This window comes from Rhinatrema bivittatum, chromosome 9 (assembly GCF_901001135.1).
Source record: "Rhinatrema bivittatum chromosome 9, aRhiBiv1.1, whole genome shotgun sequence".
In the NCBI taxonomy this organism is placed as follows: domain Eukaryota; kingdom Metazoa; phylum Chordata; class Amphibia; order Gymnophiona; family Rhinatrematidae; genus Rhinatrema; species Rhinatrema bivittatum.
Genome location: NC_042623.1, coordinates 23,971,813 through 23,999,756, shown reverse-complemented (window position 1 = coordinate 23,999,756; position 27,944 = coordinate 23,971,813). Strand labels below are relative to the sequence as shown.

General features: G+C 48.3%; 1 protein-coding gene across 2 annotated transcripts in view; it reads left to right on the top strand.

Annotated features, from left to right (window-relative positions):
• The window catches only part of MEST, an 80,064-nt gene that overhangs the window by 13,776 nt on the left and 38,344 nt on the right, over positions 1 to 27,944 (top strand). For both annotated transcript variants that reach the window (XM_029616033.1, XM_029616034.1), the window contains exons 4-7: positions 4,962 to 5,041; positions 5,467 to 5,544; positions 16,847 to 16,983; positions 19,645 to 19,703. In XM_029616033.1, coding sequence (XP_029471893.1) covers positions 4,962 to 5,041; positions 5,467 to 5,544; positions 16,847 to 16,983; positions 19,645 to 19,703 — 354 coding nt within the window. The remainder of the gene's footprint in view (positions 1 to 4,961; positions 5,042 to 5,466; positions 5,545 to 16,846; positions 16,984 to 19,644; positions 19,704 to 27,944) is intronic.

Below are 27,944 nucleotides of genomic sequence, written 5' to 3'. Positions count from 1 at the left end.
TGTTCAACAAGGCCATCGCAGACTGCTGAGATTCGGCCACCTATTGGATGCTCTCCATCAGGGCCCAATATATTCATACTAGGCTGTTTTCTTCTGTCTTGAAGCTAGGCTTTTAAGAAGAGAGAGTGGCATGGAGGGGATATTCCGTAGCAGTTATTTCCACTTTGTTACAGGCCTGGCAACCTTCTGCATCTTTAGTATATATTCGAGTTTGAAGGGACTGCAATTCCTGGTGTGTGACTATCAGGGAGAGCAGCTAGTTCAGACTGCTGGGTCTCATATCTTGAAGATTTGGTCAAAGATGTGGCCTTCAAATCTTGAGAGTCCCAATAGCAGCTTTGGGCAGATTCTGTAATAAGATAGAGGGGTATCCTCTATAGGCTTGTCCAGATGTCATGCGTTTCCTTTGGGAGGTTAAGAATTTGCATCCTCCGTTGAGGAAGATTTGGCCGACATGGAATCTTAGTCTGGTACTACGAGGAATGTGTGAGGCTTCTTTTGAACTCCTATGGAGGGCAGCAATAAAAGCTTGAGTGCTTGAGAGTTGTGTGTTTTGTTTTGTTTTGTTTTTTCCCTACAGATCTCGGATTTAGGGATATAGTGGTGTATGGTACCGTCCTTTCTGCCCAAAATGGTTTCAGTGTTCCCTCTTAGGCAGTGAAGCTTCCATCCTTGACATATTTGGAATTCTCCTAGCTTTTTGCAAGAGAGAGTAGGCTTTTGGATGTTTGACAAGCTTTTTGTGTTTTCTGAAGGTTACTAATGCTTTCTGTAAGTCAGATCGTCTTGTTGTACTCTGTAGTGGACCAAAGAAAGGAGGCAAAGTCTCCAAAGCTACGATCACAAGGTGGCTGAAAGGGATGGTCAGATCAACTTATATTTCTAAAGGCCGCCCTCTGCCTGAGGGTTTGAGAGCTCTCTTTAGTTCTCCCACAACCCCTTGGTCATAGTCCCAATAAGTGTAGCCGCAGGAGATTGGCAGAGCAGATACACACTTAGGTCAGGCATTATCGCCTGGATGCCGGAGCTCCAACTTCCATGATCTTTGAGAATGTTCTACGAGTGGGATTCTCAAGGTCCCACCCAGCTTGAGGGAGCTTAGGTACATCCCAAGAGTCTGGACTGTTCTGGGTACGTACAGGGAAAGGAAAATTTGGTTCTTATCTGCTAACTTTTGTTCCTGTAGTACCATGGATCAGTCCAGAGACCCTTCATAATAGTAGGGGGAGAGTCTGCCGCTCGTTCTGTTGGGTGTATATACTGCAGAATTGTTGGAGCTCTTCAATGCTGTTCTCTATAGTTATGTTGGGAACAAGTTTTCCAGTTTGGGCAATCTCTTCTGCTTTCTACTTGTTGAGAGAGAGAGGGGTTTTATTTGGTGGAAAATGTTATTATACCTCTATCGCTCCATGGTGAGACTGCTCCTTGAGTACTGTGTACAGTTCTGGTCATTGCCTCTCAAAAAGATATAGTTGCTATGGAGAAGGTACAGAGAAGGGCAACCAAAATGATAAAGGGAATGGAACAGCTCCCCTATGAGAGAGGCTGAAGAGGTTAGGGCTCTTCAGCTTGGAGAAGAGATATTTGAGAGGGGGGGGGATATGATAGAGGTCTTTAAAATCATGAGAGGTTTAGAACAGGTAGATGTGAATCGGTTATTTACTCTTTCAGACAATAGAAGGTCTAGGGGGCACTCCATGAAGTTAGCAAGTAGCACATTTTAAAACTAACCAGAGAAAATTCTTTTTCACTCAATGCACAGTTAAGCTCTGGAATTTATTGCCAGAGGATGTGGTTAGTGCTGTTGGTGTAGCTGGGTTTAAAAAAGGTTTGGATAAGTTCTTGGAGAAGTCCATTAACTGCTAATAATCAAGTTGATTCAGAGAATAGCAATGCCAATAATAACAGTGGCTATTCTCTGTAGCATTGCCCATGTACTTGTAGCCTGGATTGGCCACTGTTGGAAACAGGATGCTGGGCTTGATGGACTCTTGGTCTGACCCAATATGGCAATTTCTTATGTTCTTATGTGCCTTCATCTTAGCTTGGGTACAGATCAATACCAAAGGACTGCAGGTGACACACTGGGTTATGTACAATGTCAATAAAAATTTCTGTCTCCATCTGCTGGCAGGGAGTCAGAACCCAGAAGTCTGGACTGATCTGTGGTACTACAGGAACGAAAATTAGCAGGCAAGAACCAATTTTCCTATGGTCTTCAGAAAATGTGTCCCCAAAATGGGAGAAATGCATTAGTACGTTGGTCTCACAGTGCTATGAATGCAGATGGTGCCGGAAGACAATGAATGTTGCTTTTAAAAAGGAATTAAGGTGACAGATCTAGCTAGGGTGCTCAGAATATCAAATTTGCCAATATCTTGGCTCTCTTGGTATTTCTAGATCTACTTTTCTTGTCATGTTTTTTTAAGGCTAGCCCTTTCTTAAATTAACCTAGCACACGTTTATTATGGCTACAACTCTGTTTTAAAAAGAACTCCTCCAACTCTGTGCTTCGGCTGTTCTTGCTGTATTGAAGCTGCACAGCTATCAGTAAATGAGATTCCAATAAGAGTCAGCATAGTAAGTTCCCCCCTCCTCCACACCAATATTTTATTTAGATTTATAATTAGAGCTTCTAATTTTCTGTTTAAAAAATGAAAAATCCTGATAAGACTTCTGATGGGGAAACTGCAGAGTTGTTTTGGGTTTTTTTTTTGTTGTAATGAATAAAGCCTGCCAACAGGCCTGCCTGCTAACAGGCCTGCATGCTGTGAATGGTGGCGTGGGTGGGAGCCCTTTGTGCTGCGGTGTAGATGAGACAGCCTCGTAGGTTCACCTACGAGGCCTACGCTAACAGCTGGTGAATGCTCCCTGTAGCAGGATGGACTGGAGCCTCACCTATACCAGCCGCCTCCGCCACAGGTTGAGCCCTTGGGTTCTGGTGGCTGGAAGGTCTCAGGTTGGTCCCTAGGGAAGCGGCTGGAACAAGAATTCAATGGCATGCCATGGTCAGGGCAGGCGGCAGACTAATGGAGTCAGAGACAGGCCAAGGTCGGAGAATGTGGCAGGCAATCATTGTCTGGTCCAGGCACGAGGTCAGCCCAAGGCCGGATGAGGGCACAAAGAAGACACTGGACAAGATGGACAATACAAGGCAAGGCTGGACGAAGAATCAGGAATACAGAACACAAGAACTCAAAGGCAACAAGTACTGCGAAGGCAGGAGGTTGAGGTGAAGTAGTAGGTCGAGGTCTTTGCTTAAGTAGGCCGATCGGCCTGATACCATCAGAGGGCGCTGCTCAGCATTTCCCGCTGTGGAGCCTATATAATGTGTGCCTAAGGGACGGGAGCGGTGGCTGGTGGCATCTTGGGCCGCGCTGGACGTACTTTGGAGCAGGAGGCTGTGTGCCGACTGCCAGATGGGTCCGGCCACGTAGGGGGTGAGCGAAGCGACTTGCAGGGCCCTCCCCTGAGCCAGCTGAATGTAAACACCTGCTAGTGCTGTGGTGATGTCGTCCAGCTGCTGCCCTCGAGCGAGTCAAAAGGAGGTAGTGGCCTGATGACATCAGTAAAGTGGGACAATGGAAAGCCCAAGGCTTGTGGGCCTGACGAAGAGGCATCGCGGGAGGAACCAACAGGAGTTAAATGTGAAGAGGGAGCAGGGGAGAGGAAAGGGAAGCACATAGGAGTGGGGAGGCCTCATTAAACTGAATCCACCAGCAGTTTTAATTCTCACTGTGAAAACACCAATAAACATCTATTTTTAGAACCTGCCAAATATACCTTACTGCCTAAAAAATAACAACCTAAGGCCTGGATTTATCAAAATACACTAAATATCGCATGCGATAGAAAAAGGGGTGTGTTTTATGGTAATAGGCAGTTTATGCGCTAATACCTATGCGAAGTGCTAAGTTACCGCAAATTGCAATAACTTTTTCACACTTTGAGATAAGTGCTAGAATTGTGGTATTTTCTACATACAACCACTTAGGATGGGGGGGACCATGTTTACTATCAGGGCCACAGAGAGAGAGAGAGACTAGCCATAGTGCCATTCCACTAGATAGGTATTTATATCTCTATGGGAGGCCCACCTAGTAACTCGAGGTGAGGTTTAGGTATTAGTGTAGGGGTTAGGGGCCACTTTGACATTCAAAGTGAGACGTACGAACAGAACAGTGCTCTCTTGTGAAAATTTGATGACCTTCGGAGTGAGGAAACTTGTGCAATGTTCTCTCAACCTAGCTTGATGGCAAGTTTTGGTCCTAGGTCAAGCTAGGCTGAGAGAACTTTGCACAAATCTCATCTTTGAGTGAGTTTCCTCACTCCGAAGGTCATCAAATCTGCTCCGGGAGCATCAAAACTACTAAAACCGGCATTTGAGAATACATCGCAACATGAGATAAAGCCTTAACGCAACCTATTGCACGGCTTAACGCTATGGAAAAAGGTGTAGCTAAAATCTTTTTCTGATTTGCATTGCACCATACATTAAGGGGTTTTCGCATGCGTTAAAGGTGCTTGACGCATGCGAAAACGCCATAACGCTATTTGATAAATGACCCTGTAAATTTGCATTTAATAAACTCCCTAGGATCAGAAGTCCTGTTTATAATGATAGGAGTGATTACATTAGAGGAGCTTTGAAAGCCTTTTAAACATCCTCTCGGAAATGAAATTAAAATCTGAATATTGAGTTATCTGAAAAAAAAATTGTAAAACCTCCTTTTGTTAGTCCATGCTTTGACTGCAAGCACTAGATTGCGCGTTTCTCCCAGGGGCTGAACTGTTCAGAGAGCATGGACACAGGCAGGGAGCACAGTGCTGCGTCTCGGGACCACTTTTAGAGCATTTTGCTTCCTAAAGATCCAGCCCTTTCCCGGCATCTGGAAAACATGTCCGATGAGCCCTGGTATGTGACTTTTTTTTTTTTTTTTTTTTTAATCTTTTTCCTTCAGATTCCTGGGGTGCAATTGGCAGCTCGGACGTGGTGATCCTTCTTCATGGTTTCCCTACCTCTAGCTATGACTGGTACAAGGTGAGGTAACGAAGCAAGCAAGCACACACGTGAGGCAGCGAAACGGGCAGGACCAGGATTTGTGTGGCTCTTAACTTTGTACTTTTTAAAGCGAGAGGACAAGGCTGTGAGGTGTCCAGTTTGTACCTCACCTCTTTAGAATCTGCACCAGGGCACAGGTGATTGGGCCTTTCCAATGTGCAGAAAAAGAAAAAAAAATCCCAGGCAGAATAAAAAAATGAACAGAAATGTTTGCTATCACCTTGCCTATTCATTTTATATAGCCCGGTGTTTAATGTCACTGGCTCTGGGAGTGATTCTGGCATGAAGGCCCCTCATCTCTCCCTTGCCTCCGGTATGATGATAGATAATGCTGTACCTGTGTCTGGAGGTCTGTGGCCTGTGTTGTTGCAAGACTGAGATTAATCTCCTCCTCTTTTTTCCAGATCTGGGATGGGCTGACCCAGCGGTTTCACAGAGTCGTCGCCCTGGATTTCCTGGGATTCGGTTTCAGCGATAAGCCAGTATGTTGTCCTGAGGATGCCTGAGAGAAGACTAGCTGTGTCATCGTCCTAATCAGGCATCTCTCTTCGCCTCTCTGCCTATGGCTGTAAATTCAGATTTTTAACATTTGGCAATAATAATAATAAGCGTGACACCATCAGGCACCACAAAAAGCAGCAGACACTCTCGGGTTGATATTTCTCAGATAAAGGAAAAACGGGGACATGTTTTGATACTACACCATATTGGCTCCATAAACCCATGCATATTGATTTCCTTCTGGTGTTGCTGCCGGTGTCTCTTACCGTGTAAGAGTGTCACTGCACTCATGTTCTGTGATGAGAGCTGCTCTGCTCACACTGCCCATCTTACAGTCTGTATGGTCAAAGATACAGTGACCCGTCTAGGCATGAGCAGTAACACCCGTTACCTTGATGTAAAGCATCTAGAACGTTTGATTTTTAAGTTTGTGTGCTGTGGGAAAAGGCATTCCCCCCTCCAGGGCCTGGAATGCAGTAATCCAACTCCCGTACCCCTATGTATACCTATGCTGTGTGGGCAGGGCCGCCCTGGGGTGAATGGCCTGGGCCTTGCGCTTTGGGAGCATCTGTGTAGCTCCCGTCCCGGCCGAGCTCAAGCAGCGCACAGCCCTGCCACTGGCAGGAGGCGTAAGAGAGCCGCACTCTTACACGTGGCTGCCCCTTCTGTGGGTCCCATGTGTTTTGGGCTGTGATTATGATCCTGCCCGATGTTATGTTCAGAGGGAAACTGGCAGAGGAGGCAGCAGCAGATAGGATGTGCTGGTGGGAAGGAGGGCCTGGTGGAGGCAGGGGATGAAAGGTGCCGAAGAGAGAGGAAAAAAAAAGCTTGGGGGGGGAGAGGCAGGGGTTGGAGGGTGGTTGGAGAGGGGAAAGTACCAGTGTTTGGGGGCCGGGGGGGGGGGGGGGAAGATAGGGAGGAGGGCACTGGTGAGGGTGTGGGGTAAGAAGACGGGGGAGGTAAGGCCTCAGTAGCAGGGGAGGGGTGGACAGAAAGAAAGCAGCAGTGAAAGTAAGGGAGAGAATAACAGGAGGCACGGGGCTGAGAGAGAGAAAAGCCCCCGAGGGTGGAAAGGAGAGGGTGAAAGAGGCACCAGTGGGGAGGGGGGAGAGGCACAATCGTCACGTGCATTAGGGCGGGCAGGCACCCCTCCTTGGCTCATCGCTGAGTTATGGGATAAGGAAGCAGGGAGTCCGCGAGCTGGTGCGTTGTCATTCTGGGACTGTCCTGTTCCTTCCCCTCCCCAAGGGGGTGTGCATGGACACCGCCTGTCCGTACCGCTCCCGGCTGTTTCTCAGCAGCGTCCGATAGAAAACCCGGGAAAAGAGACGCGGAAGGGCCGAAGAAGTTCCAAAACCAAACTTTTCTTATGGGAACGTTCATACGCAGAGAGGCCCAAGCCCCCCGGCACCTACTGCAGAAACTCCTGTAAATTAGAGGCCAAACGTCCTAGTGCAAGATTGCACTTCAGAGTGCCGGAACGGTTCATAAAGCCTTGTTAATGCATCAAAATTTGACTTTAATCATCCAGAGAAACAGTTTATAAAGGTGCTTGAACATTTCAGTAAGAATTGATTAACTTGTAACGTTCAGAAGGTGCTGGTAGCAATCATTAGAATTAAGTAACGGCCCATCCATAAGGGCGTGCTGTGTATCGTGCAGAGGTAATTCAGAAAATGTTGGTGGGGGAAAGAAAATGCTTCCCAGTTCAAAATGGGCGAATCAGAAAATACTTGAGAAATTCTGGTTTTACTAGAGGTAAATCCTGTCAGATGAATCTGATCAATTTCTCTAATTTAGTGACCAGAGAGTTTGATCAAGGGAGAGCGCTAGATGTAGTGTATTGGATTTCGGCAAGGCCTTTGACACGGTTCTGCACAAAAGATTAATAAATACGTTTTGCCCCTTGGTATGGATCCTAGAGTGACTGACTGGGTTAGAAACTGGCTGAACGGGAGGCCCTCTTAGCCCATTGTGCCACCTGCGATACTTCAGTATTTCTCTGTCTCCAGCAGATGAAGGTGGCAGAACCTGCGGTCCTGATCCTTTAAACAAAAAAACAAAAGGGATCTTTGTACCTTTAATTTCCTCTGGGTAGATCAATTAGTTTAAAAAAAAAACAAAACAAAAAGAAACCCAGCAAAAAAAAGAAAAGGAGTACCAAGTCCTCCCAAGGGGTGGTAGCCTATCCCCCTTGGTAGTAGGCATGGCTGGGGTTAATATCCAGAGAGCCTGTTTGTCTGGAGATTGTTTTTTCAACCCGGTGAGTAGGGGGATTTACCGGTGGGCCGGTCCCACCCCCTAACAGCCCAGAGATGTTGCCATTCCTCTGGTGGGAACTCCTGTTGCTCAGCCTGGACCCAGGGACATTTCATTCCCGTGGTTGATTGGGAGTAGCACAAAAAAAGAAAAAGAAATCAGGTCTCTGGAAGGGATAATTTTTGTGCTAAGTTTACCTCATCGTGGCTCAGTTCAGAATGCCGCGGGGCTCGCGGTGCTCTGCCTGCGGGGAGCCGGCAGCGAGGCTCTCCCGCAATGGCCTCTGCTCCCGATGCATTCCCGGGGGAGAAGGCCTGTCAGAGTTGCCCAGAGACGGCAGTGGGGTGTCCTTCACGCGGTCCCAAGGTGCAGGAAGGAGTCTGCCGGCTCAGAGGGCTCGGCCTACCCCGTTCCCAATCAACGCAGGTATGGCGGCCATTTTAGCTCCTCCAGGCTCTGATGCAGTGCAGGGCTTGGGGGGGAGGGGAATTCCCACTGCAACTTTCACCGCTGAATCTGAGCCCTGAAAGGCCTCAGGACTCGGTGCCTGCTTCCCTCCCCAGGCCGAGTTTTCCCCCGGGGGGGGGGGCGGGGTCTTAAAGAGACAGCACCCTTTTTTTCTTCCCAGTTGTGTTTTTATTGCACAAAGCATATCTGGAGGCAGAAGCGGATTCAAAATTACAGGAGCCGCCTCCAGCAAAGGTTCCCAGGCCTGCTGAGGGTCAGGACGCTCCTCTGGTTCAAACGGTCCATGGGACTCCGGATGCGTCAATGGCCCCGCTAGCTGATCCCCTGGATCTTGCAGCGTAGGATCCTCCCAAAGCAGACATGGCTGATGACATAGATAAATCCGCTCCGGTTGAAGGGGATGATCCGCGGGTGCTCAGATTGTTTTGCAGGGAGGAGCTGGATCCTATGATCCCTAATGTTCTGTCGGAACTGGGGATTCAGGCTGTACAACAAGTGACTGAGCCTTCCACGGTTATGACCCGGGAATGGGATGCACCGGAAGCCAGTCTGCGGGTTGGAAGGGCTATGGAAAAGCTTTATCCGCTTCCGGAGGAGTCGTTGGATCTTCTTAAGGTTCCTAAGGTGGATGCGGCCGTTTCAGCAATCACCAAGCGCACAACGATTCTGGTGGCAAGAGCGGCTGCGCTTAAAGTTCTCCAAGATAGGAAGCTTGAGGTCCTTCTTAAGAGGATCTTTGAGATGTCAGCACTCTGCGTCAGAGCAGCAGTCTGCAGTAGTCTCCTGCAGAGAGCAACTCTGAGATGGGTGCAACAATTGCTCACTGCTCAGGAACTTCCCCCAGCGGAGGCGGAGCATGTGGAGGCAGCAGTTGCTTATACCGCGGACGCTTTTGATGATCTTCTCCATACCTCCTCGCTCACAATGGCCTCTGCGGTGTCGGCCAGGAGACTTCTTTGGCTCCGCAATTGGTCCACTGACATCTCTTCCAAGTCTCAGTTGAGGGCTTTTCCGTTCAAAGGAAAATTTAAATTTGGGGATGATCTTGAGCATCTCATTAAGTCCCTAGGGGACAATAAAGTGTACAAGCTTCTGGAGGACAAGCCTAGACCTTCTAGGACCTTCGGTTAATCTCGTTTTCGGGGACAGTGCCGTTTTTCGTCCGGGCAGAGCACCATCCTTCACTCCACGGCAGCAGTCGATAAGGTCCCAGGCTTGGGCTCATTCCTTTCGCGGCCGAAGGCCTGCCTGTGACGGGGTCTCCCAAGGTTCCTCCGGCAACAAGTCTTCCCAATGAAGGTGCGCCGACCCACTCCTCCGTTCCGGTGATAGGTCGTCTCTCTCTGTTTTTTGAGGAATGGGTCAAGATTACTTCGGATTAGTGGGTTCTAAGCATCATAGAACACAGTTACGCTTTAGATTTTGCTCACCCGCTGCGAGACCTCTTTTTGGTGTCTCCTTGCGGGTCTCTGGCAAAGCAGCAGGTGGTGAACCAAACACTGTGTCGGTTGAAAGCCCTGGGAGCTATTGTTCCAGTTCTGCCGACCGAACGCCGGACCGGCAGGTACTCCATATATTTCATGGTTCCCAAGAAAGAGGGCTCCTTCTGTCTGATACTGGACCTGAAGAAAGTGAACAGGGCGCTTCGGGTGCCCCGCTTTTCACATGGAGACTCTGCGGTCAGTCATTACGGCTGTCCACAAAGGCGAACTTTTGGCCTCGTTGGATCTAACGGAGGCTTATCTTCACATAGGGATCCGAGAACATCATCAGAGGTTTCTGCGGTTCATGGTCTTGGGTGAGCATTACCAGTTCCAAGTGCTTCCGTTTGGATTGGCTATTTGCAGTTCTTGGTTTTATGGTGTCTACTCTGGAGCTGGTCCCCTGGGCATTTGCTCATATGAGACCTTTGTAGAGGATGTTGCTTTCCCGCTGGGTTCCCAAGTCAGAAGAGTTCCAGTTACCCTTACCACTCATGGACCCCACCAGAGCCAGTCTCGGATTAGTTCCTGAACATTTACGACACGGAGTGGACCTGGAGGACCCCCAGTGGGTAATTTTTATTTTTTTTTTATTATTATTTTTATATACCGACATTCGATCTCAATTGAGATATCACACCGGTTTACATTCAGGTACTGTAGGTATTTCTCTATCCCCAGAGGGCTTACAATCTAAGTTTTTGTACCTGAGGCAATGTAGGGTAAAGTGACTTGCCCAAGGTCACAAGGAGCGACAGCAGGACTCGAACCTTGGTCTCCTGGTTCACGGTCCACTGCTCTAACCACTAGGCTATTCCTCCTCCCCTAAATTTTTTTATTTTATTTATTTGTATTTTTCTATACCGGCATTCACGGAGTTCGTATCATGTCGGTTTACATAAAACAAGGGGTGAGAAATACATTATAACGTAAATAACTAATAACATAAGAGTATACATTAAAAAGTAAAACAAGTGCATGGAAGAAAAAAGTTACAATAAAACGGGGGATCATTCTAACTGGGATTAGAGTTAGAGGAAAGATAAAAAGTTTAACGAGAAGTAAAACATTGTAATGATTGGTAGATAGAGACTGTTTCAGTTTAATAGGAAATGTTCAGTAATGCTGCATTTGATGGTAGTGAATCTTTAAATTGTGACGACGGATGCCAGTCTCTCCGGTTGGGGAGCAGTTTGCCAATCGTGGTCGGCACAAGGTCAGTGGACGTGTCAGGAGGCAAAGTGGTCCATAAATCGATTGGAAACGAGCGATCCGTCTGGCGCTGAGCAGCTTTCTCCCTCTTGTCTGGCATCGGTTGGTACAGATCCTGTCCATCAACGCAACGACTGTGGCATACATCAGTTGCCAAGGGGGAACAAGAAGTCGGCCAGTGGTTGGGGAGATGGACAAGCTGATGGTCTGGGTGGAACACAATCTGGCTCGATTGGTGGCTTCACACATAGCCGGCGTGGACAACGTGCAGGCGGATTTTCTCAGTTAACAACAGTTAGACCTCGGAGAGTGGGAGCTTTCCGAGGAAGCAATACAGCTCTTGACTCGTCAGTGGGTAGTGCCCTGCCTGGACTTGATGGCAACTTGGCAGAACGCGAAGGTGGCTTGTTTCATCAGTCGCAGAAGGGAGCACGGGGCGGAAAGGATACTCTGGTCCTTCCGTGGCCCTGGAACATTCTGCTCTACGTTTTTCTTCCTTGGCTATTAGTGGGCAAAATCTTAAGAAAAATAGAGACCCACCCGGGGTCGGTCATCCTCGTAGTCCTGGAATGGCCACGGAGGCCGTGGTTCGCAGATCTGGTCAATTTAGCGGTGGACGGCACTTTGCATCTCTGTCACTTTCCGAATCTACTTCGGCAGGGTCCAGTATTTTTCGATCAGGCGGCTCGCTTTTGTCTAGCGGCTTGGCTTATTAAAGGAGACAGTTGAGGAAGAAGGGTTACCCGGATTCAGTCATCTCCACCCTCCTACGGGCACGGAAGATGTCTACTTCACTCAACTATGTTCGGGGTCTGGAAGGTTTTCGATTCATGGTGTAGCGGGTTGAAGGTTTCCCCGCGGCAAGCCACCACTTGCATATTCTCGCCTTCTTACAAGAAGGGTTGAAAAAAGGGTTGGCGTTCAGCTCTCGCCGGGTTCAAGTAGCGGCTCTGGGCTGTTTAAGGGGAAAAGTTGACGGAACATCCCTTGCGGCCCATCCTGACGTGGCACGTTTTGTAAAGGGTGCCAAGCATCTGAACCCTCCAGTTGGTCCAGTGTGTCCTTCTTGGAGTCTGAATCTGGTTCTATGGGGGTTGTGCGGCCTTCCTTTTGAACCTCTCAAACAAACTACTTTAAAAGACTTAACACTCAATGCTGTTTTCCTCGTGGCTATCTGTTCGGCCAGGCAAATATCTGAGATTTAAGCATTGTCCTGCAGAGAACCGTTCCTGGGGATTTCGGAGTCCGGGGTGTCGCTTAGAATGGTACCCTCCTTTCTGCCAAAAGTCATGTCGGGGTTTTACTTGAATCAGTCAGTGGAGTTGCTGGCTTTTCCAGATTTGGATTGTGATTCCCCTCAGGCTCACGACTTGAGGAAATTGGATGTCCGGGTTCTCCTTCTGTATTTGGAGGTGACTAATGATTTTTGGTTGTCGGACCATCTTTTTGTCTTATTGAGCGGTCCTAAGAAAGAGCATAAGGCATCCAAAGCTACCATTACCCGATGGTTGAAGGAAGCTATAGCTTCGGCATACATATGTCACCGGCGGCCGGTGCCGGATGGTCTCAAAGCTCATTCGATCAGATCTCAGGCAGCATCTTGGGCAGAAAGTCAGTGTGTTTCACAGCAGGAGATTTGTCGAGCGGCTACTTAGGAATCCTTACACACTTTTGCTAAGCATTCCCGTTTGGACGTCCAAGCCCCGGATGTCGATTGTTTCAGCAGCAGTGTGCTTCGAGCGGGACTCTCCAGGTCCCACCCTATATAGGGCAGCTTGGGTACATCCCAGCAATCTGGACTGATACGGGTACGTACAAGGAGAGGAAAATTGGTTCTTACCTGCTAATTTTCGTTCCTGTAGTACCATGGATCAGTCCAGATGCCCGCCCAAGGTATTCTGTTCTGGAGAGTCTGCTCGGTATTTGTCAAATATTTTTTCTGCAGGGTATATTGAAGGTAACAAAGATATCGGAAATATCTGAATTAGTACGTCTTCCATGTGCATAGTTTCAAAGCTTATAGTTCAGATAATTTTTGGTCTAGCCATTGGTTCTTAAATTTTCTTCATTCTGCTATGGTATTGATTATACTGAAGGATCGCAGGTGACGCACCAGGTTAAGAGGGGGTGCCTTTCAAGTTTTTCTGTCTCCATCTGCTGGAAGGGAGACATAACCCAGCAGTCTAGACTGATCCGTGGTACTACAGGAATGAAAATTAGGAGGTAAGATCCAATTTTCTTCTGATGCCTAGATCTCTTTCCTGGGTGGTAACTCCTAAGACAGAACCTAACGTGTAACTACAGCAAGGGTTATTGTTCCCCTTTATGTATGACTTTGCACTTATCCACATTAAACTTCATTTGCCATTTGTAAGCCTAATCTTCCAGTCTCACAAGGTCCTCCTGCAATTCATCACAATCCACTTGAGATTGAACTACTCTGCATAATTTTGTGTCATCCGCAAATTTGATCACGTCACTCGTTGTATTCCTTTCCAGGTCATTTATAAATATATTGAAAAGCACCGGTCCAAGTACAGATCCCTGAGGCATTCCACTGTTTACCTTTTTCCACTGTGAAAACTGACCATTTAATCCTACTCTCTGTTTCCTGTCTTTTAACCAATGATACCAAAATCTGTTAGTCCACAGCCAGGAAGGAGTGGAAAACATGGAGCTGGATCTAGCAAAGCTCGAGGAATGGTCTAGGGTCTGGCAGCTAAGATTTAATGCTAGAAAAATGCAGAGTAATGCATTTTGGATTTAAAAACTCAAGGGAAATGTACAGTATTGGAGGTGAAATTCTTCTAAACATAAAAAGGAAGAGCAGGATCTGGAGGTAATTGTATCTGATGATCTTAAGGTGACCAAGCAGGTGGATAAAGCAATGGTAAAAGCCAGAAAAATGCTTGGCTGTATAGGGAGAGGAATGGTCAGCAGAAAAAGGGAGGTCATACTGCCCCTGTATAGGTCCCTGGTGAGACCTCATTTGGAATACTGAGTACAGCGCTGGAGAATGTAAACTGTTTTGGAGTTCATCTGGAGTGTGCATATTAAAATAGTCAGTGGTCTTTGCTCTAAAGCATATGGGAACAGATTTAAATATCTAACCATGAGGAAAGATGAGACAGGAGAGCTATGATATATATTTAAATATTTCAATGGTTTCCATGCACAGGATGTGAGCCTTTTTCAACAGAAAGGAGGCTGTAGAATGAGGCGTCATGCGATGAGGTTGAAAGGGGGGGGTAGACTCGGGAGTAATCTTAGGAAATATTTATTTATTTAATTTAAAAACTTTTCTATACTGTTGCTAAGTTAAGTACCATCGCAACGGTTTACATATAGGCACATATTTAATGTAGGTAAAAGCGTACAATAGTACATTCTAACAGGTGCCGTCAAAGGTTCGGTTACAATATATCATTAAACATAGTCATTTAGCGAGGTAGTTCATGACCAATTGTACCAAGGTACTTACACGGGAAGTTTTATCACACATAGTATTATAGTTATGCTTATTGTGGGGTAGAGTTCATAGACTAATCTACTATAAAGTAGTAAGTACTGTGTGTCGGTGCCTTTCTGACTTTTCCTGAATAATTTCTCCCTATTCTCTCGTCTTTGTAAAATGCTTGTTTAAACAGCCATGTTTTTAAATTTTTCTTGAATGCCTTGAGATCACTTATAAGAACATAAGTTACCTTGCTGGATCAGATCAAGGGTCCGTAAAGCCCAGCATCCAGTTTCCAGGAGTGGACAATCCCAGGTTACAAGTACCTGGCAAGTACTCAAACATTAAATAGATCCCATGCTACTAATGCCAGTGATAAGCAGTGGTTATTCCCCAAGTCAACATGATTATGGATTTCTTCCTCAGGAACTTAACCAAACCTTTTTTAAACTCAGCTACACTGACTGCCTTAACCACATCCTCTAGCAATTAATTCCAGAGCTTAATTGTGTGTTGAGTAAGAGAATTTTCTACGATTTGTTTTAAACGTTCTGCTTGCTAACTTCCTAGAGTGCTCACTAGTCATATCTGAAAGAGTAAATACCTGATTCACGTTTACCTGTTCTAGACCTCTCATGATCTTAAAGACCTCTATCATATCTCCCCCCCCCCCCTCAGCCATCCCTTCTCCAAGCTGAACAGCCCTAACCTCTTTAGTCTTTCCTCATAGGGGAGCTGTTCCATCTCCTTTATCATTTTGGTTGCCCTTCTCTGTACCTTCTCCATTGCAATTATATCTTTTTTTGAGATGCGGCGACCAGAACTGTACACTGTATTCAAGGTGTAGTCTCACCACGTCTTTATAGAGAAGGGTGGTGGATGTGTGGAACAGCCTCCCAGTGGAAGTGGTAGAGAGAAAAACAGTATCTGAATTCAAGAAAGCATGGGATAAATACAGGGGATCTCTAAGGAAGTGATGGGAATTTTAGTGCTAAATTAATTGGACGGATGGGTAGACTGGATGGTCCACATGGTCTTTCTGCCATCCTGTTTCTACGAAATGGCTGTAATTAATAGTTTAAGAAAATTTACAGAATGCTGGAAACATTCAGCAAAGCTTAAAAAAGTTTATCCATAAGATGGGTGAAAACTCATACAGAACAAAGCAATTAATAGGAAAACCACAGCGTTCAAAGCTGCTTGGAGGTAACGCTCCCCTCATAAAGCTCTTGGGGATAGGGACGCCATCTCTTCCCTTCCCAGTGATGAGGCATAAAACACGGGCACAATTTCTTTTTTCTCACTCTAAAATCCCAGTATTTCCAGGTCACAACTCCTTTCCACAGTCAGGGCATTACCTTGGTGCATGAGAGGTTAAATCCAAGCTAGCATTCTTGCAGGATTTGAGAAAACAATCCTTTGCTCCTATACGTTAGCGAGAGGCTGCACCCCTTAGCATCAGACTATGCCAGCTTTCCCAAATGGAAATTTACTACTACCATTTTTGGTTCTTGGGTTATCCTGTTCCCAGCCCATGGCCCCACAACCCGTCTTCTCTCATCCTGACAGCATTCCAACTCCTTTCTCTCTCTCTTGTCAACTCTTTTTAGCTTTCTCCATTCCTTACTCAGTTTCTTAATTACTTCTGCCTGGCTCCCCAGGCCAGATTCCCTTAAAACTACACCTCCCAGCAAGCTTTGCTCAGAGTGAATCACCTCTGCTTCCAAGGACTCCTCTTGAGCTCCCTCTGGTGGCCAGCTACCTAAATTTCAGGAAAGTCATGCATGCTCTCATACACTGCAATCTATGGTCTTAAAGCACAGAGAAAGCTGATAAAATATGCTTTTTGTGCTTTTCAAATATTGTAGGAGGTAAGAAGTTAATTTCCTTACTTGGTAATTGACCTGATATGATCAGTGTTTTGACCCAAAAGTGCCTGCATCAGGGGAGAGTGACTTTAAAGAGATGTCTTCATGCGTCTTTAATTTGCATGGGACAACTTCTGAAATCTTCAAACGGGCCAAACTCACCCTGGGAAGATATTTTAAACACTGGCACGCTCTAACGCAGAGATATGCAGCTCCAGTCCTGGAGTGGCACAGACAGGTCTGGGTTTCAGGATATCCACAAGGAAGATACGCTTGGGATATTTGCAAGTGCTGCCTCCGTTGTATGCATTTTCCTTGTGGATGACCTGAGAACCAGACCGGTTTGTGGCTCTTCTGGACCGGAGTTGACCATCTGATCCCACTCACAAAAGGGGTGCGGTCTGACAGACTGTCCTTTTGGCATCATCCAGTCGGCTGCTCCTCTCACTTATGCTGAGATTCAGAAAATGTAGCGCCGGTGTGAGGGCGAGTCTGTTTTCATCCTTCCTGCTTCTTTTTTTTTTTTTTTTAATATATATAGAGGTTGCACCGCTATTCCATCTTTGAGCAGGCGCGAATCGTGGAAGCTTTGCTGGGGCACCTGGGACTTCAGAAGCAGAAAGTGAGCCTCCTCTCTCATGATTACGGGGACACGGTGGCCCAGGAGCTACTCCACAGGTCAGTGCCGCATGCAGGGAAATCTGGTGTCGTTCTCTGTTGAAGATGTCTTTCCTTGCAGTCAGCTTAAATCACAGAGGTGCTTGGGTCGCTAAGATCTACTCTCGGATCACAGAGTTAAAACGTCCCGAATCTAATTTTTTTTTTTCTCTGTAATGGCAAATAATTCTGACATTGGTAAAGAGAAGATCCTATCCGTTTATTCTTCTGGAGCAGTCGAATGCAAACTAAACACAGAGGCGTTGATATAGGAAAGAGGAACACAGCTTACATACGGGCCAATACAGTAAAATCGCAGGAGAGCAGGCGAACGCCCACTCTCCTGTGCGCGCGATACAGTATTTTATTTAAATTCGGCCCGGCGGTAAAAAGAGGCTCTAGGGACACTAGCGCGTCCCTAGCGCCTCTTTTTTAACAGAAGCGGCGGCTGTCAGTGGGTTTGACAGCCGATGCTCAATTTTGCTGGCGTCTGTTCTCGAGCCCGCTGACAGCCACGGTTCGGAAACTGGACGCTGGCAAAACTGAGTATCTGGTTTTCGACCCACGAGCCGTGGGCCCATTTGAAAAATTTTTATTTTTTTACTTTTTTACTTTTTTAACTTTCAGGATCTCCGACTTAATATCGCCATGATATTAAGTCGGAGGGTGCACAGAAAAGCAGTTTTTACTGCTTTTTGTGCACTTTCCCTGTGCCTGGAGAAATTAACGCCTACCTTTGGGTAGGCGCTAATTTCTGAAAGTAAAGTGTGTGGCTTGGCTGCACATTTTGCTTTCTGAATTGCGCGGGAATACCTAATAGGGCCATCAACATGCATTTGCATGTTGCGGGCGCTATTAGGTTCGGGGGGTTGGATGCGCATTTTGGACGCGCTATTATCCCTTACTGAATAAGGAGTAAAGCTAGTGCGTCCAAAACGCGCATCCAAATGCCGGCTAACTGTACTGTATCGGCCTGATAGGCTGCATGAGCAGCAAGGCGCTTACAGCCAGTGTTTCAATTGAAAACGCCCTGGGACTTGTATAGTGCTGAGATTCCAAAGGGGTTAACCCGGCTTCTGGGTGTACACCACTGCTTCTGGGTGTACACCACTGCTTCTGGGTGTACACCACTGCTTCTTTGTCAGTCAGTCTCACATGATAAAATGTGCCCAGGGTCCTAGGGCTTGATTTTAAAAGAGGCGAGTGCACATGGACGTGCCAATCTTATAAGCATGCGCGCATGTTATAAAATACAACATCCGTGTGCACATGCACGCCTGATTTTATAATCGGCATGCGCATGTGTAGGTGAGTGCCCCATTAGCACGGGGGGGGGGGGGGGGGGTTAAATTTTCACTTTACGCGTGGTGACACGCTCAGCTTTTTTACCAGTTCCCTACCAGTGCGCTCCAATTAAGGAGCCAGACTGGGAGGGAACTTCCCTAACCCTACCCTTCCTCCCAGACCCCTAAACTATCCCTAACTAACCCCCCCCCCCCTTTTTTTTTTTTTTTGGCGCTGTCCTGGCCCTCCCCCCATCCCACCCAGACCACGCCCGTCACTTCTGTGCATAACTGAGGTTACACGCGTGGCCGGGCCCTTTCCAAAATTCACGCAGAGCTCGGCCACACCTGTAACCTCCCTATTTTTACGCACGATAGTGTGCACATGAAAACGTAAATTAGCGCTGGTCAGAAACCGTGAGCTTTACCTTACGATGACTGTGTAGCTCCATATCAGAAGGGACAGCCTGACCTGGTCCTGGGTTTACCCTCCTATGTCCATAGATATCCTCCCGCTTTTCATGAGGAAATCGGAACTACGCCTCCGAGCATGCAGGACTGGCTCGGGCTATCTGGTCGCCCTGCATCAGTGCTTGTTACAGACCGTTTGCTCCCACTTCGCAATGTGCAGCCCCAATCCCTGGCCGCCACACAGGCGCAGTGACTTCCCTGCCAGAGCTGACCCGGGGGAGAAGAGGGAAGAAACTTTAGAGACTGAACTCAAGGAAGCATTTTTTGATCTCCCAGAAGTGCGATAACAGTCCAGTCGTGTCCTGCACCTAGGGGAAGAGGGTAATGATGCTGCCTTCGGGGTGTGGAGACAGAAATCTTACCCAAAAGCTAGAGAGGAGGGGAATGACTTGGCGTCTTCGGAGAGGTGTTACCACCGACCCCTGTAGTGGCATGCTACATGAGGAACACGATGGGAAATAGTTACAAATAATATCCGAGCATATGCAGGAGTGGAGGGGAAGAGATTGGAGAGGGAAAAAAATCCCTAAACCTCCCGCTTTTAGTAGTGGAGCTGACCTGGTGTCTGATCACCTTAGCACCTACACACACAAGCAGAATATAAAGGTGATTAATACAAGGGTGGCCTACTTTGGTCCTTGAGCCAAAAACCGGCCAGATTTTCAGAATATCCACAATGAGTGTGCATGAGATGGATTTGCATGCACTGCCTCCATTGTATGCAAATCCTATCTCATGCATATTCATTGTGAATATCCTGAAAATCAGGCCTGTTTGTGGCTCTTGAGGAGCGGAGTTGGCCTCACCTGATTTAGTACGTCTTTCTGGTTTTATTTTTATTTTTTTATTGGCGGGATTCTTTTGAGCTTTTTTTGGGATCATTCTACTAGTGATGACGGTCTTGGTCTCTATTTTAATCTCTTTCTAGGTTTGAGTACAATCGGACCGGGCACATCAAAATCAACAGCCTCTGCTTATCTAACGGAGGTAACTATTGCGCTTTCAGTAATGATCGCTCGTCAATATCAGTGTGAAGAGACTGTAATTCTGGCATTCGTCACTTTGGTCGAGAACGTTTTGAGCGCTGCTTGCACCGTATAATATTATAAAGTATTCAAAGCGTGTCTCCCACACTCAGAGATCATACGACGCCTCCGCCATTGAGAATTCCTCTAAAAAAAAAAATCCTGATCACCGAGGTTATGCTCGCTTCTGTTTGGCTGGGCTCTGCCCTGCATTGGGCGTGATCTGGGAGCTTTCGCTGAGCCGTCGCGCTACGGATCGCCCGCTCGCCGGTCCCTGCGGCAGCAGCAGCCTCTCCCCTTCCGCCGTGGGGTTCAGTTGGTCGGGCATGGGAGGGAGGCACAGACGCACTTACAAGTCACAGATTCCGTTTGAATTTTGCAGGCTTGCCGGTGGTGTCCTGAAAGGGCCGTTAAACCTTTCTTGGGACTTTCTCACGCTTCAGAAAGAGAGCCAAAATTCTACGTCAGAACTCTGTGTAGCGAGAGATCTCATTAATGCGGGAAGACTCTCATAGGGCCAGACGGCAGCGATGTGAAGTCTCCCTCTGGCCCTGGAGAGTACACTTTTTCTGTTAGTCTCTCTGGGACCGTACTAGAGCAGCAAATAATGGAAAGGATATAAAACCTCTTCCTCAGCCTCTGAATTCTAACATCAAACCAGCTTAGAGGAAATGAAGGGACAGAGTGCCGTCTGAGGTGAGGCCAACTCTGGGCTCTTATACAGCGTGCAAAAAAAAAAAAGACAATATCAAAACAGTCTTCCCAAAAAACTGTTACTTTATTGGCGCATATTACAACCGAGTTTTATCGCCACGTTGAAATTCCATGGAGGATCCGAGCGATGCAACCAAACGCTTACGTCGGGGTTTCCCGAACCTGTCCTGCTGACCCCCACCTCTAGTCAGGTTTTCAGGATATCCATAATGAATATGTATGAGAGATGTCTGCAAACACTGTAGAACCAGCATATGCAAATTTATCTCATGCATATACTCATGGATATCCTGAAAACCTGACTAGTTATGGAGGTCATCAGGACAGTTTGGGAAACCCTAGCCTTAGGCATTTCATTCCCTAAGGCACTTCAGGCTCAATACTTTGGTAGCCCTTTTTGGTGACTGATTGTCTATTGTTCTATTTATCAAAGAAGCCCAATTCCAATTATCAAATGTTAATCTGAAGTGTACTTAACATTCCCTGTCACTCTCACATTCTGCAACAAGTGTTATGTAAAGTTGTATTTAAGAGAAAAGAGTTTGCCTGGCACCTCCTGGTGATATTAATAGGCCTTATCGGAAGTATTGGTGGCTTATGATTTTGATGGCCTAATAATTGAAGAAATGTATCATCTTAATTTTTAATTGTTTTAAATATTTTATTTTATGGACATCACCTTGGGTGTTTTCTAACAGAGAGGTAATTAATAAATAAATGTAAGAAATAAATAAATAATGAAACCAAGGTTCCTCTCCTATTGGGACTCCTGGCCAGTGGTGTCAGGCTAATCAGGATTTCTTCCCACACATTTTTGCTTTGGTCTCCCTGATAGTGAACACTGCAAGTGTCTTGCTTCCTCATAGACCTTCAAAATGCAATGAAAATAGCCTGTGAAACCCTGAGCAAAAGACTTCAGTAGCTCTCTACGAAGAAGCTGGCAAGCCACTGAGAGAAGGAATTTCCTAGCATGTAGCAGATGGATTCAGGACCAATGGGTATAGTGTGCTCCTGATAGCAGTTGGAGACGGAGTCAGATTTCCATCTGACGTCAGCACTACATATACCCGTGCAGGAAGCTCTGCTCTTCAGTATTTCTCAGTCTCCTTAGCAGTTTGGGACTGTACACACACTTGCACAGCGTTAGAAAATCCAAACCAAAGAAGAAAATTCCAAAATACAGAAGAAATAATCTTACCTCTACAGACGAGCCCCGCTCTCCTGCAGTGATACCTAAGGGCCCCTCCCCCAGTCGAGAATTCCTGAGGTGATTTCCAAGATCCCTCAGAGGTAGGCCTCTGTCCGGTAGCCAGCTCCCCGTGTGGACTTAGCCCCCAGGAACGGGAGTGGCTGAGAGGCAGCGGGTGCAATACTGAGCGCAGTGGTGAAGCTAATTTCCCTCTCCCCCTGCAGCCGGAGACCGCCCGGCACGAGACCAGGAAGCACGGAGACAAGGTAAGGTAGAAAACTTTCTTAAGGTCTCCGAGGCTCGGATAGCCACACAGATCGTCCTTCCGGTGTCTGTTCAATCGGGTTGAGCAGCCCCGTCCGGGCTAGAGCCCGATCCGGTGCGAGGGTCCTCCCATGTGGAGACCCTCCGGGGGGGGGGGGCCACCATCTTGTCCACGTGGTCGCCGGCACCATTTCGCCCCCTTCATCACCATATTGTCCGCACAACTGAGCCGTGCACACAGCATTGAGCCGTATGTGCATATCTGTGCCGGGCGCACAAATAGGCCTGTGCGCACAGCGGCGCAGACATCTACCATCCTGCACGCACAGCGTCTGTGCACCTGGAGCACACAACTAAGCCTCCCAGCACTCTCATATACGCGCACAGATGAGTTTGGAATGACTCCACGCGCACAAATCATGGCACCACCGGCCAAGAAAGCCAAGGGACAAGCCCTCTGCCCAAGCTGCTACTTGACAGCTGCGCAACACGAAGTGGCTACTGCCCTGTTGCCTACATTGCGAGGTAGCGCTGGGGGAACCGGGACAAGGCCCTTCTCCGCCAGTAGAGGAACCCGGCTCCACCAACGATAGTACCCCGGACCTCTCTATCCCCGGTTCGGCCCCTCCTCAGACGGGCCCCTCGGGGAACGCCACTGGATTCAATATAGACCCAGGAACCTTTTCCTGGGTGGAATTCTACAGCCACAGGCTCCACCAGAGGACCAAAACCCTCCAGACCTCTCTCGGCCTCCCCGAGACATGCCTCCTCCGGACAAAAGCCTCCCCTTAAGGGACAAGGACTCTTCGGAAGAAGAGCCAGATTCCCTGGAGGAAGGGGAAATCCCCTCCAGGAACGGAACCATACCAAACCATGATGCATTTCTTCTCCAAAGATGAGCTCTCTGACCTCGGTCTCTGAGTCTGAAGGTGCTGGTCATCCCAGGCACAAGCACCGCAGCGGAGCCAAAGACAAAAACCCTGTTTTGGTCGGGCTCTGTCAGGCCTCACGCCATTTCCCAATGCGGCAGGCCGTACAACAACTGATTGACCTGGAATGGAATGCTCCGGAGGCCAGCTTCAAAGGAGGGTGGGCCCTAGAAGCCCTATGCCCCCTGGAACCCTTAGCCAAAGAACTCCTGGGGTTCCCCAAAGTGGACGCCATGGTCTGCGCTGTCACAATGCGCACTACCATTCCAGTCAAAGGAGGAGCGGCACTCAAAGATGCCCAAGACAGACGTCAGGAATCCATCCTTATACAATCATTTGATGTCTCAGCCATGTCCCTGCAGATCACTTTCTGCTGTGCCGTGGTGACACGTGCCGGCTTGTCACTTTCTAGGGATGCAACCACGTCCGTTGAAACATTAGAACCGGCCTTATCTTTCCTCATGGATGCGACCTCCGACCTGGTGTGCACATCAGCTGCCACTATGGGCGTCTCATCCATAGTGGCAGCCAGAAGAAAACTCTGGCTCTGAAGCTGGTCAGCCGATGCAACTTCCAAGACAAAACTCACAAGAATGCCCTTTAAAGGAGCCCTCCTGTTCGGAAGCGAACTGGAGATGTTAGCCGACAAATGGGGCGAATCCCCTGTACCTCGGCTACCGGAGAACAGGAACAAAAGAAGATAACGCCCCCCTCCCCAAATACGCAAGGAAAGAGGATCTCAGCGTTTTAGACCGTACAAAAAAACACATACCAAGCACCTCTCCCTGTAGGCAGGGGCCCGTCCTTTCGGAACAGACACAACAAGAGGGGAGCCGGCTCAGGACCAGGCCCCAGCCGCACTCCACAATGAGAATCAACGGACTCATCCACAGGAAGAAGCCATAGGGGGCAGGCTTGCCCTATTCTACCAAAGATGGGTCAAGATAAAGTCGGACGACTGAGTCCTAACCATCATGCGAGAGGGATACTATCTGGACTCCCACAGCATCCCTCCAGGCAAATTTGTGAAATCACCGTGCCACTCCCTCTCCAAGAGGACAGCGATGGGAACCACACTGACAAAATTACTCGCCCTAAAGGTGATAACACTAGTACCCACGCACCAACAAAATACTGGACACTAGTCATCTATTTTATCGTCCCCAAGAAAAAGGGCACGTTCTGGCCCACCCTGGATCTCAAGTCTGTCAATCGCTACCTGAGGGTACCACGTTTCCGCATGGAAACCCTACGCTCGGTCACAAGGGCGGTACAGCTGGGAGAATTTCTGACCTCTCTGGATCTGTCAGAAGCCTATCTCCACATCCCAGTCCATCACGATCATCAGCGCTACCTACGCTGAACGATCCTGGACCATCACTACCAGTTCCGGGCACTACCCTTCGGGCTAGCTACAGCCCCTCGGACGTTCACCAAAATCATGGTTATAGTGGCGGCAACACGGAGGAAAGAAGGAATCCTTGTACAATTGGCTGATCAGGGCAAAATCTCCAGAGGAAAGTCATCAGGCGACCACCAGAGTCAAGAATCTACTGCAGAATCTCAGGTGGGTCGTCAACATAACCAAGAACTACCTGCAGCCCTCCCAATCACTAGAATACCTGGGAATCCGGTTCGACACCAAACAAGACAAGGTTGTATTTCCCCCTACATGGAGAAGTAAACTGACGGACCAGTTGCGAAAACTGCTGAGTTGTTCTCGCCCCAAGGTGTGGGATTACCTCCAAGTCCTCGGCCTCTTGACATCCAACCCTGGAAGTTGTCCCATGGGCAAGAGCCCACATGCGACTGCTACAACGTTCCCTATTGTCACGATGGAACCCGATGTCCCAGGACTACGCTGTTCGCCTCCAGCTACCGGCAGAGGTGCGGACCCAGCTCCAATGGTGGCTACAAGACCATCTGAGCAAGGGAGTAAGGCTATCCCCACCGACCTGGGTCTTGCTCACCACGGATGCTAGCCTACTAGGGTGGGGAGCCCAGGGACAATGAGACAAGGAAGAGTTGAGATGGAACATCAACCGACTAGAAGTACGGGCAGTCAAACTAGCCTGCCTATGATTCAGTCACAGACTCCAGGGTGAATCTGTCAGACAACTCCACAACAGTTGCCTACATCAACTGCCAGGGAGGAACCAGAAGCAAACAGGTGTTCCTGGATATAGACCCCCCAATGGCGTGGGTGGAAGTAAAACCTACAAGGGATCTCAGCCGCCCACATCATGGGAAAAGACAACGTCACTGCGAATTACCTCAGCAGAGAGAGTCTAGACCCAGGGGAATGGATGCTGTTGACCACAGCCTTCCAGTTGATAGTAAACCACTGGGGAACACCAGCCATGGATCTTCTGGCAACCCGGTCCAATGCCCAAGTTCCCAAGTTCTTCAGCCGCTGACGAGAACCATAATCCCAGGGGATTGACACCCTCGTCCAGACCTGGCCACAGGAAGCCCGGCTGTACGGCTTTCCTCCATGGCCATTACTGGGCAGGATCATCCGCAAGATAGAACACCACAGGGGGCTAGTACTTCTAGTGGCCCCGGACTGGCCAAGAAGGCCTTGGTACGCAGACATGCGAAGACGTCTGGCGGGGAACCCATTGTGTCTACCTGCACACAGGGACCTGCTCCAGCAAGGACCGATCCTCCACGAAGACCCAACTCAGTTCTCTCTTACAGTCTGGCCATTGAGAGGACTCACCTGAAGAAGAGCGGATACTCGAGGGCAGTGATTGACACCTTGCCCCGAGCACGCAAGTTTTCCACATCTTTAACTTACATATGAACATGGAGAATATTCGAAGTCTGGTGTGGAGACTGCGACATCCTTCCGCGGACAGTCAAAATTCCCATGATCCTGGAATTTCTGCAGGACGGCTTGAGGAAAGGGGTTGTGTCTCAATTCCATCAAGGTTCAATGGGCCGTGCTGGCCGGCTTAAGAGCCAAAGTGGACGGCATCAGTCTATCTTCCCATCCAGAAGTCTCCCGCTTCCTGAAGGGTCAAGCAAATCCAACCACCACTAAAGTGGCCGGTACCCCTATGGAATCTCGATCTAGTATTCTACTTCCTAGCGGGAGCTTCTTTCAGACCTACACGCGGTCTGTCCCTATGGCTCCTGACCTTGAAGACTGCATTCCTAGGGGCAAAATGTTCAGCCCATCGCATCTCCGAACTTCAAGCACTGTTCTGTAGGGAACCGTCCCTCAGATTCACACTGGGATCCATACAGCTGCGCACTGTCCCCTCCTTCCTTCCAAAGGTGGTTTTTCATTTCCATCTAAACCAAACCATCTCTCTGCCATCTCCAGAAGAGCATAAGGACTCTGAAGACTCACGCCTTCTACGCGATCTTAACGTCAGCAGACTCCTAGTCTGATACCTGGAAAGATCGGAATCCGTAAGAAAGACGGACCACCTGTTCGTCCTTCACAGCGGGAAGAAACAAGGGGAAACAGCCTCGCGGGCAACCATAGCCCACTGGATCAAAGAAGTAATCAAGGCGGCCTACGTAGAGGCAGGCAAGCATCCACCTCTACAAGTCGAGGCCCATTCCACAAGGGCCCAGGCAGTGTCCTGGGCAGAAACCAAGATGCTGTCACCCGCCGAAATCTGTTGGGCGGCGACGTGGTCCTCCATTCACACCATCTTGAGGTTCTACTGCCTGGATGTTCAGGCCAGGGAGGACAGCATTCGCAAGGGCAGTACTAAGTGGGTCATGGGCAGCCTCCCACTGGTTCGAGATTAGCTTTTGTACATCCCATTGGTCCTGAGTCCATCTGCTACATGCTAGGAAATGGAGAAATTACTTACCTGATAATTTCATTTTCCTTAGTGTAGACAGATGGACTCAGTATCCTGCCCACGGCTGCCCTAAAATATGGAAACCTCGGGGGACAATCCCTGAGAGCAAGACAAGCAGACTGTCCCCTAGTTAAGACACCCATAATTGCCAGGTGTGTTTCTTTTTCTCGGTTGAGTGCACTGGCGATCTCCAGCTAGAAATCACGGCAACCAGTTCAAGTTGATAGAGTTGATCGAGTTAACAAAGTTATTCAAACACACATATATCCACAATTGCTTTTCGAGGAGAATATTGAAGAGCAGAGCTTCCTGCATGTGTATATGTAGTGCTGACGTCAGATTGAAATCTGACTTCATCTCCAACTGCTATCAGGAGCCCACTATACCCATTGGTTCTGAGTCCATCTGTCTACACTAAGGAAAACGAAATTAGCAGGTAAGTAATTTCTCCATTACTGGAGGATGTGATGTCACAGAGAGGAATGGCTGCCTGAACCCGGAGCGCCTCCTGTGACCAAATTGCATCGGCCCCCATCGCACCTTCCCAGAGTGTTTTTGCGCTTCAAAAATCTGTGTGGCAGGCAGTCCTAATACCCGCATGATGGTACCGAGGAGAAAAACAGACCTCCAGTGATTCTCCTTCTTGGCAGTAGCAATGGAGGCGGACTCTGGCAGTGAAATACAGGCCGCGGGCATGGCAGAGGAGGTGAGAGAGTCCGGGGGGGACGGACGGGGGGGACAGGAGAAGCAATGCCGAGCCGAACAGACTTTATTAATTGGTTTGGGGAGCTCAGAGGAGATATGGGAGGGACTTAAAAAAGAACTCCACGGGGTGCTTGCAGATTTCCAAAAAGACGTCATAGCATTGGGGAACAGGGTCGCTGAATCAGAGGCTCATTTGGAGGACCAGGCCTCAGAAATCTCTCTCTGCAGGCTGGATCAAGTTAAGCTCTCTAAAGTGCAGGATGACCTCCTTAATAGGCTTGAGGACCTTGAAAATAGGTCCAGGAGAGGGAATCTACGGTTTAGGGTCTATTTGAATCCCAGGACCTCATCAATTGCAAGCAGGTGGTCAGTAACATTTGTGCTCAAATTCTCAGCACAGCAGAGGACCCCGTGGAAGCAGCTATGATCAAAATAGAACGCGCACACCACTTGCTGGGAACTAATCACTTGGAGAGACCCAGGGACATTATAGCATGTTTCCATAGCTATACCCAAAAGGAAGAGATCGTGCTTCGGGCCCGCAAGATGGGCTTTCTAATCTGGGAGAATCACAAGGT